Below are 17336 nucleotides of genomic sequence, written 5' to 3'. Positions count from 1 at the left end.
AACGCTGGGAATTAGCAGGCAGGTGGGGGAGTTATTTTGGCTCAGGAAGGCCTTTCAGGGGCTTTCAAATGACCTTAACAGGTGGCTCATTAACCCAGCCACACTGGTTTGGTCAGGTCCTACAGCAATGACCATGGGGCCGCAGATCTCCTCTGCAGCTGGAGGCACACAGGCTCACACCACCTCCCACAACACCCCCCCCCCCCCCGCAACACACACACATACACAGGGCAGGCCAGAGAGCTGCGGGCAGGCAGGAGGGAGCCCGTGGTTGTGATTCTTCACACCTGCCTTCTGCATGATGCCACTAGTGCCCTTCTGTTGACTCCTGTCAACCACCCTGGGAAATGAGGTCCCTGCACTCCAAGTGCCCTGCCAAGGGTCAGGTGGCAACAGGTGGTAGGGGTCCTCAGGATCCAGGCTCAGGCCTAGTGGCCCCATGCCTCAACTGTCCACATATGAGAGCAAGCAGGTGCAAGCCCACTGGGCAGAGAGTTTCCAGGGCTGGGAGGCTTCGCAAGGTGAAGAGACATGGGGTGGAACAGGGCCCTGTAGACAAATGCCTCCCAGGACAAAAGGGAAGGAAAGGATATGTGACAGGTTGATAATCCCAGCTCTCCACTGAGGTTCCCCGAACTCTCCCCTGTCCTAAGGCCTAGATGGGTGTGGGGTTGGGTGAGTAGGTGGGGGAGGAAATGAGGAGACCATGGTGTAGGCTGTGCTGGATCAAGAGGTCTCTTGTAATCTAAACATGTCTTGGTTGAAAAATGCACACCTCAGAAAAGTAAACAAGGGCAAGAGATTTGTGATGCATCATTCTGGCCTTTCCCCTGTGTGGACTTCAAAAGGTCACAATCATTGGAAAGGAGTTTCTTCTACCACTAATACCCTTATTTCTCGAATCTGGAATAGGTACCTAGTTGTCCCTCTTGTAAGCTCTCCTGGAGGAAGCAGAGTGCAGGAATCATTGGTCACCTTCACAGGCCTGCATAGTTCCAGTGGCAGCCAGCCTTGTTTCTGGAATTCCATAGGATTTTATCTAGTCTAGAACTCCTGTGATCCATTCCAGGTAGAGCTATGCCTTTTCTGAAACAGATGATTTTGATGATATGAAAACATATTCTGGCAAAATGTATCATGTCTTTTAAATTTTTATTTTGATGAAATCTGTTTAAAAGAAGAAAAAATTTTTAGTGACAACACGAGACCTAATTTCTGAGTAGCCTATCCTTTTATGGAACTATTCACATGAAAAGATTACTTCTTCTGAAACTTGTCCTGGAATGGATTTAAGTTCATGATGCTTGGGACACCTGGGTGACTCAGTTGGTTAAGCATCTGTGTTTGGCTCAGGTCATGATCCCAATGTCCTGACATTGAGCCCCACCTTGGGCTCCCTGCTCAGCAATGAGTCTGCTTCTCCCACCCCTTGCGCTTGTGCTCTTGCTCTCTCTCTCTCTTCCTCTCAAATAAATAAAGATCTTTTTAAAAAAGTTCATGATGCTTGTTAGGGCTGAAGAAGAAGGATATGTATCACACTATGTTGTGTGTGGGATTAATTTATTGGGATTGCACTCGACCTGGATGAAATAAGTCAAGCAGAGAAAGACAATTATCACATGGTTTCACTCATTTATGGAGCATAAGAAATAGCAGGAAGATCGGTAGAAGAAGGAAGGGAAGAATGAAGGGGGGGGTAAACAGAAGGGGGAATGAACATGAGAGACTATGGACTCTGGAAACAAACTGAGGGCTTCAGAGGGAAGGGAGGAGGGGGATTGGGATAGGCCGGTGATGGGTATTTAGGAGGGCACATATTGCATGGAGCACTGGGTGTTATACACAAATAATGAACCATGGAACACTACATCAAAAACTGAGGATGTACTGTATGGTGACTAACATAACATAATGAAAAATTATTATAAAAAAAAGAAAAATCACTTCCCTTATTATGTGTATAACATTTTCATATTTTTTATACTAGTGTATTATATTCTACTCAATTAAAAAATGGTGGTCGTAACTAGTCTATTAACTCTATGATCCTCTAATAGGCAGTGAACTGTAAGTTGAAAAACTCTACTCAGGTGCTTACCTGAGAAAGTTTACCCCAGGGAAAGGGGAGGGCAAAGGAAAGAAACAATTTCTATCTTCGTCTGGGAAGTACAGTATAGTGAACTCTACACTTTCTGTGGGTAAAAATGGGCAGATGAAGTGGATCTGGGGGTCAGCCATAGATGTGATTTGATTACAGACAGAAAAAAAATCAACCTATCAAACAGGATGTCAGTCTTTAAACCTTAAAAAACAGATGGAAAAATCAAATGAAAGTTTAGATTTTCCAGGGAATGGAAGCCCTTAAGCTCCACCCATATTAAAATTGAGACCCCAGGTCTCAATCCCCTTATGTGACATTTAGATGCTTGCATAAAATTTTCAGCTGCCTTTAATAGGAAAAATGAACACCACAAAAGTTCCTGAGAAATTGGAGTATACTTGGCTTGACAGGAGGGAGTGGAGTGGGGGTCCTAGAAAGTTGGATGAGGAGACACATCAAATTATCCACCCACAGAGAGGGCTGGTTATGTTACTACTAGAGAATGGGCTAGATCCATTTACACTGACATCTGTGGGCTTGGTTCCAGGTAGGGGTTCTGTGGCTACACACTGGAGGGGCTGAGGAAGTACAGGGGAGCCCTTTGTGCATCATATGAGGTAGGGGGAAGATTAGAAGGCTAAGTGGTAAGGAGATAGCACCAGCCTTCTGCTTCAGCATCCTGAACTTGACTAGCAGGGATGCCCTGCCTTTGCTCCCTTCAGGCTGTAGATTTCACTTTTTGGAAGCCTGGGGTTGCCCTCTCACTGGTGAGGGTGGCTTCAGGAAGGAAGACCCTCGGTAAAAGGTACAGTGCTATGAACCTAGCCTGTTTCTTGGTTGAGGGTTGGTAGTGATGGTGGTGTAGAAAGATCCCCCCGTCTACCTGTGTGAGTAGGTATTACAGGCTACAGTCTCTCTCTTGTTTGAAGGGGTGGAAGACATTGCTTTTATACTTGCTCCTGGTCTAGAGGCTTAACAAGGTTAAGGGAATCCACTGACCATCATCTGCTAGTTCACCTGTCCTTTCAGAGAAGGTGAGCAACCTCCACTGCTGGTTTACTATGTAGACATTCCAAAAGCCTGAGAATAGCTCAGGATATAATCCAGATAAGCTGATTATGAAACAGGTTCTTGGAGTCTTATTTTCAGATTTTTAGCAGTGCAGGTTAGCTACGGCATCATGTGGTCTAAGAGTGGGGTGGGATCTTTCAGGCTCTGAGATCCTCACAGGGACATTATGTAATTAACTGGGGGAAGCCAGCCCAAGAAACCTGCAGTAAAGATGGCTAAAGGTTCAGAAAGAAGGGATGTTCTACAGGCTAAGGAAGTCCAGAGTTCTCCTTGTCCCCGTTCCCCTCTAAAAGGAAGGAGGGTTGCTACCGAAGTAGGCCAAGGCTAAGGATATTTTATTGGTTACTACTTTCATTGTGAGGACATTTCAATGAGGAGGGCTTTCCTAGTGACAAGTTCAACTCTAGATGCTCTCTTGCCTCCCATCAAAGGGAGGCTGGAGAGGTGAGAGGCAGTGCTGGGTCTCCTCTCCTGGGAGGAGGCTGCTAGGCACACACTCTTTTCTCCTTCCTTTTTGACCCCTGAATTTTCCTCCTCCCAGGTTGATGAAAAAAAGCTTGGGGCACTGCCCACAAGGAAGCTAGACAACCTCGGGAATGCCCAGGGTAAGGATTAAGTTCTATCTTATGGAAAAACTCTCCTTCTTACCTCCAGTTTATGCAAAGGAATTTCCAAGGGTATTCCCATGTAACGGCCAACATTCTAGAGCAGGGCTTGGAGCTGAAGCTCCCAAGGAAAAACGAACTTATTTGTCGATCAATCTCTGGGACTTTGAGGGTGGAAGTCAATTGTTGTTTGATTTGTTTTTTAATAGATCAGGGCAAGTTGAACATGTTTGTAAGAGGAAGTTAATGAACCAGAAGAAAGATCTGAAGATTGGGCTAATGGATGGAATAAGCTCTCAGAGGAGGAAGGAGGGTACAGGATCGTAAGCCTGTTAGAGGGTCTGTCTTAGAAGGAAGAAGGAATTCTGCTGAGGTAGGAGGTGAAGGAGGAATAAAAGGTGGCAATGCAGAATAACTGAGAGTTGAGGGAAGGGAGGAATGCGAGAATATAAGGCTATGCTGGGATTCCCTGCAGAGGAGGAGTTGAGGTGGGCCTTAGAAGGCCACCCAGGGGGTGAGGGCGGCGACTAGAGGTGAGCCAGATAGAATGTGAGCCCTATTTGCCCAGTCCAACCCAACCAGCTCTGCTTTTATTTGCTTTATGTTAGGGTTTCATTTATGATTTGCTGAAGCCTTAACAGGGCCATGAAAACCACTGTCCAGAGCAGCAAGCCCAGGAGCTATCCCAGACTGGGCACAGAACAAAGGCAGTGTGTTGGGGCGCCTGGGTGGCTCAGTCGTTAGGCGTCTGCCTTCAGCTCAGGGCATGATCCCGGCGTTCTGGGATGGAGCCCCGCATCAGGCTCCTCCGCTGGGAGCCTGCTTCTTCCTCTCCCACTCCCCCTGCTTGTGTTCCCTCTCTCGCTGGCTGTCTCTCTCTCTGTCAAATAAATAAATAAAATCTTAAAAAAAAAAAAAAAAAAGAACAAAGGCAGTGTGGTGTGAAGAGATTTGGGTTCTGAAGTCAGACATCCCCGAGATGGAAGGCCTCTGCTTCTTCTCATCATGCAAGTGACTTATACTTTCCATACCTCAGGGATCTCATCTGTGACCTCAGTGCTCATGGGGAAAAGCATCAGGAAAAATTTTCTAGACTAGAGCAGAAGGCTCCTCTGGAGAAGGGTTTGAGACTTAAGAGAAGGTTGGGAATCAGTAAAATCCTCACCTGCACAGCTTTTCCATGGGCATCTGTACTAGTAGAGGCTGCCATGAGAATTGTGTTGGGCACTGTCATGGTATTCATGTAGCCAAGGTGTCTGGAAGACATTGGTATCTTTAATTCATGGCTGGCCACCTGCACAGGAAAACAGACAGAATGTGCCGGTCCAAAGTGAAACTGGGACAATAATCTAAACCTATTAGAAAAGCTTTTTTTTTCCTTTCAGAAAGTGATAAGGAGATTAATAATTGATGGTTCAAATAGTCATTTTCAAGCCAAAATTTTTATAAAGAGTTTTAAAGTTTTAAAATGAGAAGTGTTTCTCTATATCCCAAACCTCTCAAGTGCCATGGGTCAGGACAAATCCCACAATGTCACATATCATGGGTTAAAATAGGCTTTATTGTGGAAAGGGGAATCTTACCAAGAGAAAGCATAGATTCTCCATCCTTTCATGACCCACAGAGAGGCCTGCTGGACTTAGGAACCCATGAGAAGTTATAGAACTTCTGCCCGAGGGAAGGAAGCCACCGGTCCCTGGGGAAGTGGAATTTTGGTGAGAGATAAGGGAGGAAAGCCCCCTTCCCAAGTCCCAGCGGGCTTATTTCCCAGTAATCCAGAATGAGCTCCTAGGGACACTTGTAGGTGACTTTGGTCATTGTATCACAAAGCTCCAAAGCAGCATAATACAGTGTCTGGGAATATTTTATGAAGTCTAATTTTGGCCAATGGCAAAACTGAAACTACCTCTCTCACCTGTATCATTTTGGTATTAATACCTTGTCCCAATTCAACTCTACCATGAGCAACCAATACAGACCCATCTGCGTAGACATGAACCAGAGCAGCAGCCTGGAAATAAAAATGAGAAATCTGTTCTTCCTGCCACTGGTACAGGAATCTTCAACAGTGAGGCACTAACAAGAATAGTTACCCAAAGCCCCTGAAATAAAGCCAGCGTTTCATGCTATTAGGAACAGAACCAATGGTTTCATTAAAAGGTGTGTACCACCTGTGAATAGCAAAGGTGCCATTCTATGAAAACTGAGAAGGAAAAGCCCAAATGCATACGATATTGTTCAACTTTGGTCATGAGCCGTCTCACAGTCCTCTGGCTGGTTTCCGCAGCACTAACTAGTCACAGTTTGCCTGTTGGGCACTGTTCTTCCCTCTGAGTCTCTTCTAGTATGCCGCTGATTTCAACAAGGAGAGCTCTTCCTCTGCTTCACCAACTCTGCAAAGCAATAACAGATGGACCCAAACTGTTAGCAACCAGTAGAATTTAGACCTTATTGCCCTTTGTTGGATTGCAGACTCTCTGCCTTTAGTTGTCATTTAGGGACTGACACTCTGTCCTAGTGAGTTTGTTCTCCTTATTCCTCTCGGTATATGACTCTCAACTGCTTCTGGGGAGTGAAAAGCATGCAGACAAGTAAGGAATAAGAGACAGTAACACAGAAAGACAAAAGCGGTCCATTATTTCATCACTCACACATACCCTGTTATTATAAGAAAAATCAATTAGTGCTAATGTAAGTCCACAATCCCTTAACTGCAATTCTGAATTCCATAAAGCCCTGAAAACCAATTTGGTGGACAATCTGACTCAATCTCATCCAGTGATAAGATTCATAGTCTTTAAAAAAAATTCCACTTAGTGTGAATAATCATACACTTCACTGCAGAAATATTAACATGTTTAAATAGGGTATGTTACTCTAGACTCCACTGAAGATTTCATGTAATATGTGTAATATAGATATGATCTTTTAAAATAAAAAAAATTTAGAATTCCAAACTATATCTGGCCTCGAGGGTTCCATAGAAGGGACTATGAGCATGTACCTGTACCCAGAAAAATCAAACAATACAAGAAGGCATGAGATGACGAATGAAAGCTCCCCTGCCCACTCATCAGTCCTGCTCCTCTTCTTAAATGTAACCGCTGAGAGCAGTTCCTTGTAATTCCTTCTAGAATTTATTTTTATGAATGTTATAAACATTTTGAAATAATTTTAAAAAGGTATAATATTATAAACACAATTCTTGCATAATTTTCCATATCAACATATATAGATCTACTTTGTTTTAATATCTTCCCAGTAGTTCATTATATAGATGCATCATAATTTATTTAATAAATTATTTAAAGAAGTCCCAAATAAGGCATACTTTTTAAAAATTCTTGTTATCAATATCTCCCTGCAATGAATGAACGTCTTTGCGTATATATCCTGGCAAAAAAGTTTTTGTGAATATGTTCATTGGTTAAATTCCTAAGTGACAGTGGACTCAGGGTTTCTTTTTGGGGTGATAAAAATATTGTAAAATTAGATTGTGGTGATGGTTACACAACTCTACAAATATACTACAAACCACTGAATTGTACGTTTTAAATGGGTTAATTTTATGGTATGTGAATTATATCTCAATGAAGCTGTTAACTCTTAGCAGTGAAAGCAGTAGGTCTGAGCATATGTGTAGTAAAATGTTTATAGTTATTTTTGTAATTGTGCACATTCAGCCATATCCTCACCAGCATGACTCTCTGCTTTCTTGCTTGGGCTTTTATGTTATGGTATTATTGTTTGCTTATAGGAATGCCTTGAGCCTGGAGGTAACAGTCCAGCCATAAAAGGGACTTCACTTTTGACAGGTAGCGTTTTGAGTCTGCTCTGCTCCAGTGGGCCCAACCTTAACTGGTGGGTGTGACCTCAGCCAAAGGCCTTGCCTTAGGGTTTTTCGTGGAGGGAAGGGTGTCCCTCCACCAACGGGATGAAGCTGGTGCAGCCTGTGTGGGGGCATATTTCTTACATGGAGGAGTTACTGCCCTCGGTCATGAGGGTATATGGCCCTACCCTTCAACAGCCAGCAGCCCCAGGACTGCAATGATTCCTTCTGTGTTAGTGTTATCAATTTGGGTAAGATTTACACTTCCTTTATATTTCCCACACTATCTAACACACTTCATAACTTAAGAAGGCTTTCACATGTATTATCTCATTTAATCTACCTGACAATCCTGTGAGATTGACTATAGTATTCCCATTTTGTAGATGAGGAAACAGATGAGAACTGGAGACCTGTCAGGGTCACACAGCCATTAAACCCACAGAGCCAGGGTGCAAACTCAGACCTCCGCGTAGCAAACCCCGTTTGCAACCCATTGCCTTGATTACGTCATCAGTCTCACTGCAGATGCCAGGCAAAGGTGTGCAGAGTTGAGTGGCTCTGGGTTTTATCTTTCTTGATTGAGAGCAGATGACAGGTGACTTGAGAGGGAATGTATATGACATGGATTCCGAGGGAGGCTGAGAGGCTTTACTACCCCTACATCATTACAGTTCTCTTTCAACTACTGCTTTTCCACTCAGCTTACTACTAGGTTTGTTTCAATTTACTCAATCACTATGTGAAGAAGAATGGTAGAAAGTAGTGGATGAGGGAATATTCTCACATAATGACATTAAAATATTGTATGCCACAACTCCATTTTTGTAGATGAATGTTTACTTATGATTATATAAATATGGAGAAAGAAACGGAAGGATGTACACCAGACTATTGACACTGGTTACCTGCGGGTATATGTGTGTGGGGGGGGCGGGAGGCAATATTCCCTTACCCCACCAAAACAAAGCAAAACAAAAAAGGCAAAACCTTTTAAAATATGCCTACAACTACACACAGCATGTAAAAAATAAACCTTAGTGTGTAAATTTATACAGACATGTACATATGCATTGAGAAGTATAGAAAAGGATATTAATATATCAGTGAATTTTTTACAATAACAATAAGCATATTATTTATACAAAAAAAAGCAGTAAAGCTATTTTCATTCAGAAGGAAACAATGGCCACTAAAATATATATTTTAACAACTTTTCCTTGAAAGAAGGTATACTAAGCAGCCATCTATATGGTCGGGTATAAAGGATGGTTGGCATCCCCTTGTCCAAGCATGTGTTTAATGGGGCTCTGAATATTGTCAGAAGTTCCTAAACTGGGGAAACATGGATATTTAGGCACTGTTCTAGAAATCTCCCATTAAAATACAGATTTTACCAGGTGGGTGAAATTCATTAATCTATAATCCCAAGTTAGCGTCACTCCAGAGTAGAAGGGAGAAGGTCTTGAGCAAGTAGAACCTTGTCAGGTAAAAAGTTCTAGGAGACAGGTTGACTGGAGGGCAGATCACAGGCAACTTTGAGCATGTTAATAAATATACATATACATTAATTTTTTGGGGGGGAAACTAAGCTAGTCATTTTCTTTCCTGAACTTAATGGTTGGTTAAAACCACAATTTTGGGTGTGGTTAATTAAACTTTTCAAAGAAATCTCTGTTTACAAGTAAGGATTATATTTTCAAATCATCTAGTGGTAAATGAAATTGCTGAAGTAGACACATGAATCCATTTGGGGCGATTTAACACATTGGAGTTGCTCCATTTCCCAGGTCCACTATGGGAAGGTGGCTGCTAGAAGCAAGAGAAGTAACTTGTAGAGTTTCATCTCTTTGGCAAGGAGTCCCTGAATATTCCATGTAGCAGTGTTTATATATTTTCAACTTTTTCCATAATTATCTAGTGTAATCCCATAAAATTCAGTTAAAAAAATTGTTCTAAAATCCCACTCATTAACGTTGCCTTTCAGGAATCTGTGTTTGCTTGATTTCAATGGCTTAAATCGCTAGCAGAAATGTTGGTATCTTCTCTGTAGTTTTCCAATGATTCCACTGTGTCTTTGCAGGAAAGACCATAACATGGATCTTATTTTTCTAGAACTAGTAAAGCAACTTCAAAGACATTAGAAAGGAAGACCCAATACCTCCCAAAATTGTTTCACCTTCTCATTTATGTAACAATCCATTCACCCAACCATCAACCATCCATCCATCCATCCATCCATCCATCCATCCATCCATCCATCCATCCATCCAACAGACATTTATGCCTTGTGCTAGGCAGAGGAATAACAAGATGATTAAGGCAAGGGCTTATCTTATAGTCTGTGATGAGAAGCCCTAAAGGGAAACCAACAATTTCATTGTGTGACTGCAATTAAAAACCAAGAGTAGGTGGTGCAGGGCCGGTACTGCAGGTTATATAAGCCTTCCAGGAGTCATACTTAAGGGTTACACAAAAGCATGACAACAGCTGTTAAATGGGATTGTGACTTAAGGTAGTCATCAAAATTATCTGTACATTAGAACTTCGGTGTTTTTAGTATCAGTTTTCCTGACAGACTTCCTTCATTGTCAGTAATTGATCATTAACCAATAGCATGTGGCTGCTATAGCATATGGAAACAAACCTGCCAAACCAGTACCAACACCTTGGGAGTTGATAGATAATTTTCTAAAAATTAGTATCAGTAGATCTTCTATTACAAGCCCTTAGAAAATTGTTTTCAGATTTAGAAGCATTTCTGAAAATTTCCTAATAATAAAATGTCTTCAGATATCTAACTGAAATTTTACAGGGATAATGGCTATTCCTCTCTTCTTCCATTAACTCTGCTGGTTAAATTCCTCTATAGCTTTTTTCCCGCTAGAGTGTGAAGGGTTTTCATACATTTCTGCCAGCAGCCCATCAGATTCTTTGGATCAAATTCTTGCTTGCAAGTTGTCCTACCAATTGTTTTGTACATGTTTAACTCCCTAACCAGGAGGGTGAAGACACCAAGCTTCACAAGACCCACAAACAGTGTGTCCACGACAGAGATTAGCCTGTACAATATTATGGAACCAACATGAAAGAACATACTGAAGGAAAATTAAGCATTTAAGATTCAACAGTTTTGAGAACTGAAAAGATTGTGCTTCTATCTGTTCGAAGACTTTTTCTGATGACTAGTTCCTGTCTGTTACCTTCTCTGGTAGCAGGTGGCATCTGGCTGCCATAGCTGTCATCCAAGTCTCTGTTACAAATACTCCTTGGGGGAAACCCAGCCCCCCAGAAGGCTCTATTGGACAGCAAACTGGTTTTGCAGGCTCAGCTTTGAGCCCAGAAGTTAAGAACCTTATAAGCGTTTTGTTTGAGTAAAGCATATTCTATTACCTGAAAAGTGTTCCAAGTACAAAGGGGATTAAAGTGATGAAATCTGGATCGATGCCACCTTAAATAGGCAATAGTCAAATTCCCTGTTCGGGCGGAAGGAATGTCAGCCCTTCTGAAATGTAGTTTTCTACTTGATTCTCAGAGGCAACCAGAGAAAAATACCTCCCAGGTTCCTCAGCAACCTACCTCAATGACCAGCTACTTACTTTTAAATTATAAGCGTATACACACACACACACACACACACACACACACACACACACACATATGTATATACACATTATATATATGCCCATACTTACATGAACAGATAAAAGATATTTCTGTAATTTAAACTAATTTATATTCTGTATTGGTAGAAATGGAAACAACTTAATGTTTGTTTTTTAAAAAATTTTCTGACATCTCAAAATGTTATAAGTGTTATGGATACTCAGAGTTTTTTCCTTTAGACTAGAGACTTCCTTAGTATTCCCTGAGAGCTTCTCCATTTTTTTTCCTGAATATTTAAAACATGAAGCCTCAAGTAAAGCCCAAGGTTTTGGATAGGGACCTAACCAAAGCATTTTGGTACTGATGGCCTAGAGTGACTCTCCTCGATCAGCGAGTCCAATGTCAGGTAGACAGAAGAAGGGAAAGAATAGTTCCCAGACAGGCGCAGTCATTCCCAGGCTTTTGTGCAGTTGGGATCTCAGGACAGAATCTCTTCCTCCAAGGTGCTAGTGCACATTTGCTTTTTAAATGAGAATATATTTATTTTAAGAATGAACAAAAAACCTGCATGTCATAAAACCATAGGTGGGTGGGTCATGAAAATTCCATTTGGGAGTCGAATGTGGGTTTCCATTTAAGGTTTCATTAGGAAGCAAAGGTAACAGGTGGGGCTTTCTTCTGATGAAATGAGCACGTTGAGAAAAAACGAATTCTGAAGCTTCTAGGATAGGCAGAAATACTGGGGCAGAGTGGAAAAAAGCCAAAGAGGCCACTGATGTCTTCAAAACTATTGTCAAGGGATTAGATAGTGAGTGAAAGAGGCCATGGGAGGGGCTCTGTGATTTTGGAGCATGAGACACTACAAGGGCAGCTGGCCCTGGACGAGGGCCAAGGATGGGCCCAGGCTCTGGGCTGGAGAGGAGGTGCTGGAAAGTGTGTAGGTAGACTGTTTCCCTTGCCATAGCAGAGGAGGGATTTGCCTGGGACAGGCTCAAACTCTGCCCTCCTTCTGGACACCAAGAATGTCCTTCCCTGACCCTTATTGGCCTTGCCTAGGGTGAAGGAGGTGGGGGGAAAAGGAGAAAGGATGACTGAGCTGGGTAGAAGTGTATTTTTTCGGGGAAACTGGAGGCATTCATCAAAGAGACACACCATGACCCGAGTGTAGCAAAGGGGAATGAACATTAGGGATTCTTATCAACAAAGTGCCTCAAAACAGCAGAGCAGCCCTGCTGGGCCCTGCTGCCTCAAAGAGAGAGGGCAGGGGAACCTGGAAGCTATCTGAGTCACCTTTGTCCCCAGGTTATATTTCATGCAAAATGGGTGTGGGTACACACACATCTTCTAAAGCTATACTTAAAGAAGCTTACCTTTAAAGATTTAATTTTGAGAGAGAGAGAGAGAGAGAGAGAGAGAGAGAGAGAGTGCACGTGCATGGGGGCAGAGGGTGAGGGAGAGAGAATCCCAAGCAGACTTCATGGAGCCCAATGTGGGGCTCCATCTCACAACCCTGAGATCACGACCTAAGCCAAAACCAAGAATCAGATGCTTAACCAACTGGCCACCCGGGTGCCCCAAACTTACCTTTAATCTACCACCACAAATAATAGAACCCGAGTCATTTTTGTCAGTCACTTACCAGTTCTGAACCACCTGGTATGCAGCCTCCGTTGATGTGGTGTTCAATGCCGCCATGATTTTCCCACCATTCAAGAAGCCAGTCTGTGAGAGGTAAGCAACATGAAATTCTGTGAGCAGGTGAGGCCCAAATGCTGCATCCTGGACATTTGCAGAGTGCAAGTGGAGTCTCCTCTCTTCCAGGCAAGAGTGTCCCGGGGAGTCAGACTGCCTGGGTTCAAACTCTGGTTCCACCATTTACTAGCTGGATGATCTTGGAAGCCCACTCAACCTTTCCAAGCTTCATCACCACATGTAACAATGGGGACAAAACTGTTACTAACCCAGTAATATGCATCCAAATTACCTGAAGAGCTTGTTAAAACAAATGGCGGGGCCCTGGCTCAGAGTTTCTCATTCAGTGCAAATGTGCATTTCTAACAAATTCCCAGGTGATGCTGCTGCTGCTGGTCCAGAGACTATACTTTGAGGACCAGTGACCCAATGTGTAAGATCGTTCTTAGCATCAAAAGAGAATTCACATAAAGCCACATGTTGTAAGCAATTAAATAAATGTTAGCTGTTCAATATTGTTCAATTAATGTTAGCTATTTATTATTGTTATACCTACTGTTGTGGTTATCAGTGAGAAAGCATAGTAGTACATGAGAACTTCACACCTTCCCACTAATGGGTACCAGGCTCCTGACAGTGAGGCCTTCCTGACTGCTGAAGTGTGCAAGTGCACGCAGCCTCCTGGACTCAGGGCATCAGGGCCTGGGCTCCTCTCTGGCTGTGAATTGTGAAGTTCTTATGTAGCTCCCTCCATGTGCACGTCCTGCCTCTCCAGCTGGACAGGTGCTGTGTGCTAGAATTCTTTCTGTCTTCATAACTCTTAGTATAATGCCTGCCGATGGTAGGGCTCAGTAAATCCCAGTCTATGGAGCTGGAAGGAACTCTAGAGGTCATCTCCAAACTCTCCCAGTGCAGGGCTTCCTTCTGGAGCCTGTACCTGGGTCCTAAACTACCCAAAAATTCAGGTGCAGGAGGTCCAGGTGAGGCTTAGGAGTCTGGTAAGCATCTCCAGGGCTTTGACACAGGTGTTCTCTGACCATCTCTACAGAAATAGCATCTTGTTTGGTGTGTTGCAAACTGCCTAGCGTGACTCAGTAGTAAGTCATGAAATCAATCCATTCAGTTGGGATCAGCATATTTAAAAGAATAAGTAGAACAGAAGAGAAAGAAAGAGGAGGAGAGAATAGGAAATATCAGGCTGTATCACAATGGTAAGTGTCCTGGGTAATTTAGTTTCAGTATACGTGTGTGTGTGTGTGTGTGTGTGTGTGTGTGTGTGTGTGTGTGTGTGTGTGTGTGTGTTTATTGGGTTGGGTGCCATCATAAAATAGACTTCCTCGTCACGGTGAAACAGTTTGAAAGCCGGCCTAGAACATTCCTTCCTGTTGGCCAGTAGGAACAGCATCAGGGAGGCAGTTGTTCTAATGTTGGCCAGCTCTCATACAGTATGGAAGTCTGCCTTCATCTTGTATCCAATTTTCCCTGGTTGCATCTTCCATTAGACCCGTGAATAGATCTAACTCCTTCCTTCCACAGCTCTGCAGAACTTTGAGCAGGGCCAGCACCCTGGGTGGGCTGGACTGTGGTCCTAATCCCAGCTGCCTAAATCAGCTGAAGATGGGTTTGCAGAGGATCAGTGTGGGGAGCTCTGATGTGCCACAGTAGCTGCCAGAGGATTGGGGCAGGGCGGGGAGGAAATCCAAAGTCCAGTGGGGCCCTAGCTTGGAGACTGCAGGGAGGGGACAGCAGAGACAGAAGGGTGGGTGGGGATTCCGTCCTGGCTGACCAGTAGCTGTGTTTTTGTTTTGTTTTGTGTCTGGCATTCACATGTGCAACCCTTCCTCCCTGGGGGACTTTCTGTATCCTGACTGTGGCCCTCACTTGTACCTCAGCTCTTTTGTTCTTCAAACTAAACGTTTTGAGTTTCTTTCATTATTTTTAATGATGTTGTTCTCAATCACTGTTCTGGTTGACTTGATACTCTCTGGTAAGTCCTATTAAAGGATGCTCAACTGCTTCTCTACCTGTGGAATGAATGATCACTCCAAGGAAGGCAGGCATGTAGGACTTCTTCCTGTCTGACCCGACTGCTTTATAGCGTGCTCTCACATGCTGCGTTTCAGCACATGCTCATTGAGAATCTTTTATGTGTATTTTATGTGCTAGATACTAGGAAATGCAAGACAGGGACCATCCTCCCACAAGAAATCAATGGTCTGACAGGAAGACTGGCCTGTAACCAGACCTTGATTCAGATTGGATGTTCAATGCTAGAAGTCTGTACTAGGTACCAGGAGGGAGAGACAACATCCGGCATGTGGGAAGCACCCACTAATTCTGATGCTAAGTGAACTAATTCTGTAAGGAATCCAGGCTCACTCAGGGAGATTTTCTAGGGAAAGGGATATCTGAGCAGGGACTGCTTCTAATCCGTGGTGGCATGGGAAAACTCCCATGCTTATAAGTTAGGCTTGATAAAGCTGAGTGAGGACCAAAGAGCCTCTCTTACAGGCTGACATCTTCTGGGATTTAGTGCTGCAGCTTTGCAATGGTTATTTTAGATTCTTAATGGTATTTTCTGCTTCCCTCTCGGTTCAAAGCTATATTTCACAGTGCTTAAGTTGCCAGAAGAATATCCCTTAGGGAAGTGGGAACATTTGTATAACTAGGTTACAAATGCATTGGATGAATCAGACTTGGATAAGTTTCACCCCAAATCCAAGTAGATCTGCATTCCCGAGGGCCCCAGAAACTGGAGCTCAGTACATGCCATAGCTTCTGCTCACATCTTCATCTTTTTAGCTTTTCTCTCATCCCCTGCATTAGTGTTCCCTTTTATGTGCAGTGACTCAACTGTCATATGGAACAACAGCAGTGAGGCTTGATAAAAAGGTGCAGCAATCACATTGTCTGGGGATCCTGGTGAGCACAGGGCTCTGCAGATATTTGGAACTTCAGGTTGGTGAATCACTGAATATGCATTAAAGATAATGACTTTCCACTCACCCTAACACATACCAAGTAGTAGATGCATCCGCCAGTTATTAATATGCCATCCTCATGTTCTAGAATAAAATGGATAGGTCCTAGAGAGGAAACCAATAGAATCACAGCTTTATATGATTTGAGATTGCGAGTTCAGCTTTGTGGAATGTTCCAGAAATCATTGATATTCTCGAGTATACAAGTTAAGAGACAAAGAGTAGAATAACTCCCCGGAAATAGTAGAAAGCTATGAATTTCTTGCTTTTCACAATAAATGAGGCAGTTAGAAAGCTATCTTTATGCTTAAGAAGTTCTTTTTCTGTTGCTCTTTCTTAGGAGTAATGATAGACCACTTTCTAAGGTTGTTTTTGCACATATTCTCAGTTTTTAAGATTGGTCATCAACAGCTATTCATTGGATTCTCTCTGAATAGGTTAAGATTTTTTTATTCCTTTCTGATACCTTTTGGCCAGATTCTTCATTTTACATTAATGATATCAATGATCAACTGCTTTTCAAAATTTAAAGTCCAATTTCTCACATTCTTCATCCAAACACTGATCTATCCTCAAATCCTGACATTCATTGCTTCTCCCACAGCATTTTTAGGATCCAGCTCTCCCCTTTCAATAGCCATCCTCTTGTTTGAGCCTTAAAATCCTTGCATCCTGACCACAGTAGTTCAAATTCTAGACTCTTCTCTGACCATTTCCATCTTCAATCCACCCCATGAAAGTATCAGAGACCGCCTTCTAAGGAAACATCACTCTGATTATGACTCCCATAACGGAGACCTAGTAGCTTCCCTTCAGTATACTGAACCTCACTCTTTACTTCTTTCAATATTTCACTTAATATTATCTCCTTTATGAAGCTCTTAAGCTCCTAATTTTAGTTGAACTACTAAAATAGAACATATGCCTCATGCCTTTTTAATTATGTTCTTTTCTGGAAAATAGCTGAGCAGCAGTCACAAAGATAAACCTGGGTGTGTGGCGGACCCGGGGGAGGGGCTGGAAGCAGGCCACCAGATGGAGCAGGCGACCAGACGGAAGCCGGAAATGGCCCCATTGCTGCAGGTGAGAAGTGGTGATGGTAACTCCACAGCAGCAGGACGGGAGGAACATTAAAGAAAGGAGCCTCCTTTTCTTTCTATGATGTCTATTTTTCTGCTTAGCATAGGATCTGTGTTTAATCCAGACATCAACCCAGAAAATGATTCCTGCCGCTTTGTTGATCCATTGGTGTAGAATGCTCTGGTGGGTGACACTCGGAATAGAGAGGTAGGAAGACCTGGAGGTTCCTCTGGATTAGAGGCCACAGGACGAGCAGGAGGCATTCTTTGCAGTGAGTGATGGTAGGAGCAGACCCTGGGGAAACAGAATGATAAATGGACTGGGTGTCTGTAGGAACTGAGACTAATAAGTGGAGTGCAAGAGGGCCATGA

General features: G+C 43.1%; 1 protein-coding gene across 8 annotated transcripts in view; it reads right to left on the bottom strand.

Annotated features, from left to right (window-relative positions):
• Positions 1-1543: 1543 nt before the first annotated feature.
• LOC148110792 (uncharacterized) overlaps positions 1544-17336 on the bottom strand; it is a 61232-nt gene continuing 45439 nt past the window's right edge. For 7 of the 8 annotated variants that reach the window (XR_015724642.1, XM_087862477.1, XM_087862470.1 and 4 more), the window contains 3 exons: positions 15911-17259; positions 12852-12934; positions 1544-6170 (listed from right to left, as the gene is read on the bottom strand). Coding sequence is in view for 7 of the 8 variants with exons in the window: in XM_087862470.1 (XP_087718596.1) it covers positions 17016-17259 (244 nt within the window). In the remaining variant the exon portion in view is untranslated. The remainder of the gene's footprint in view (positions 6171-12851; positions 12935-15910; positions 17260-17336) is intronic. The other variant, XM_087862478.1, reaches the window with a different exon arrangement.

Source organism: Ursus americanus, chromosome 1 (genome assembly GCF_024610735.1).
Source record: "Ursus americanus isolate L20-20 chromosome 1, mUrsAme1.1.p, whole genome shotgun sequence".
In the NCBI taxonomy this organism is placed as follows: Eukaryota; Metazoa; Chordata; class Mammalia; order Carnivora; family Ursidae; genus Ursus; species Ursus americanus.
This window is presented reverse-complemented; position numbering and strand designations above follow the sequence as displayed.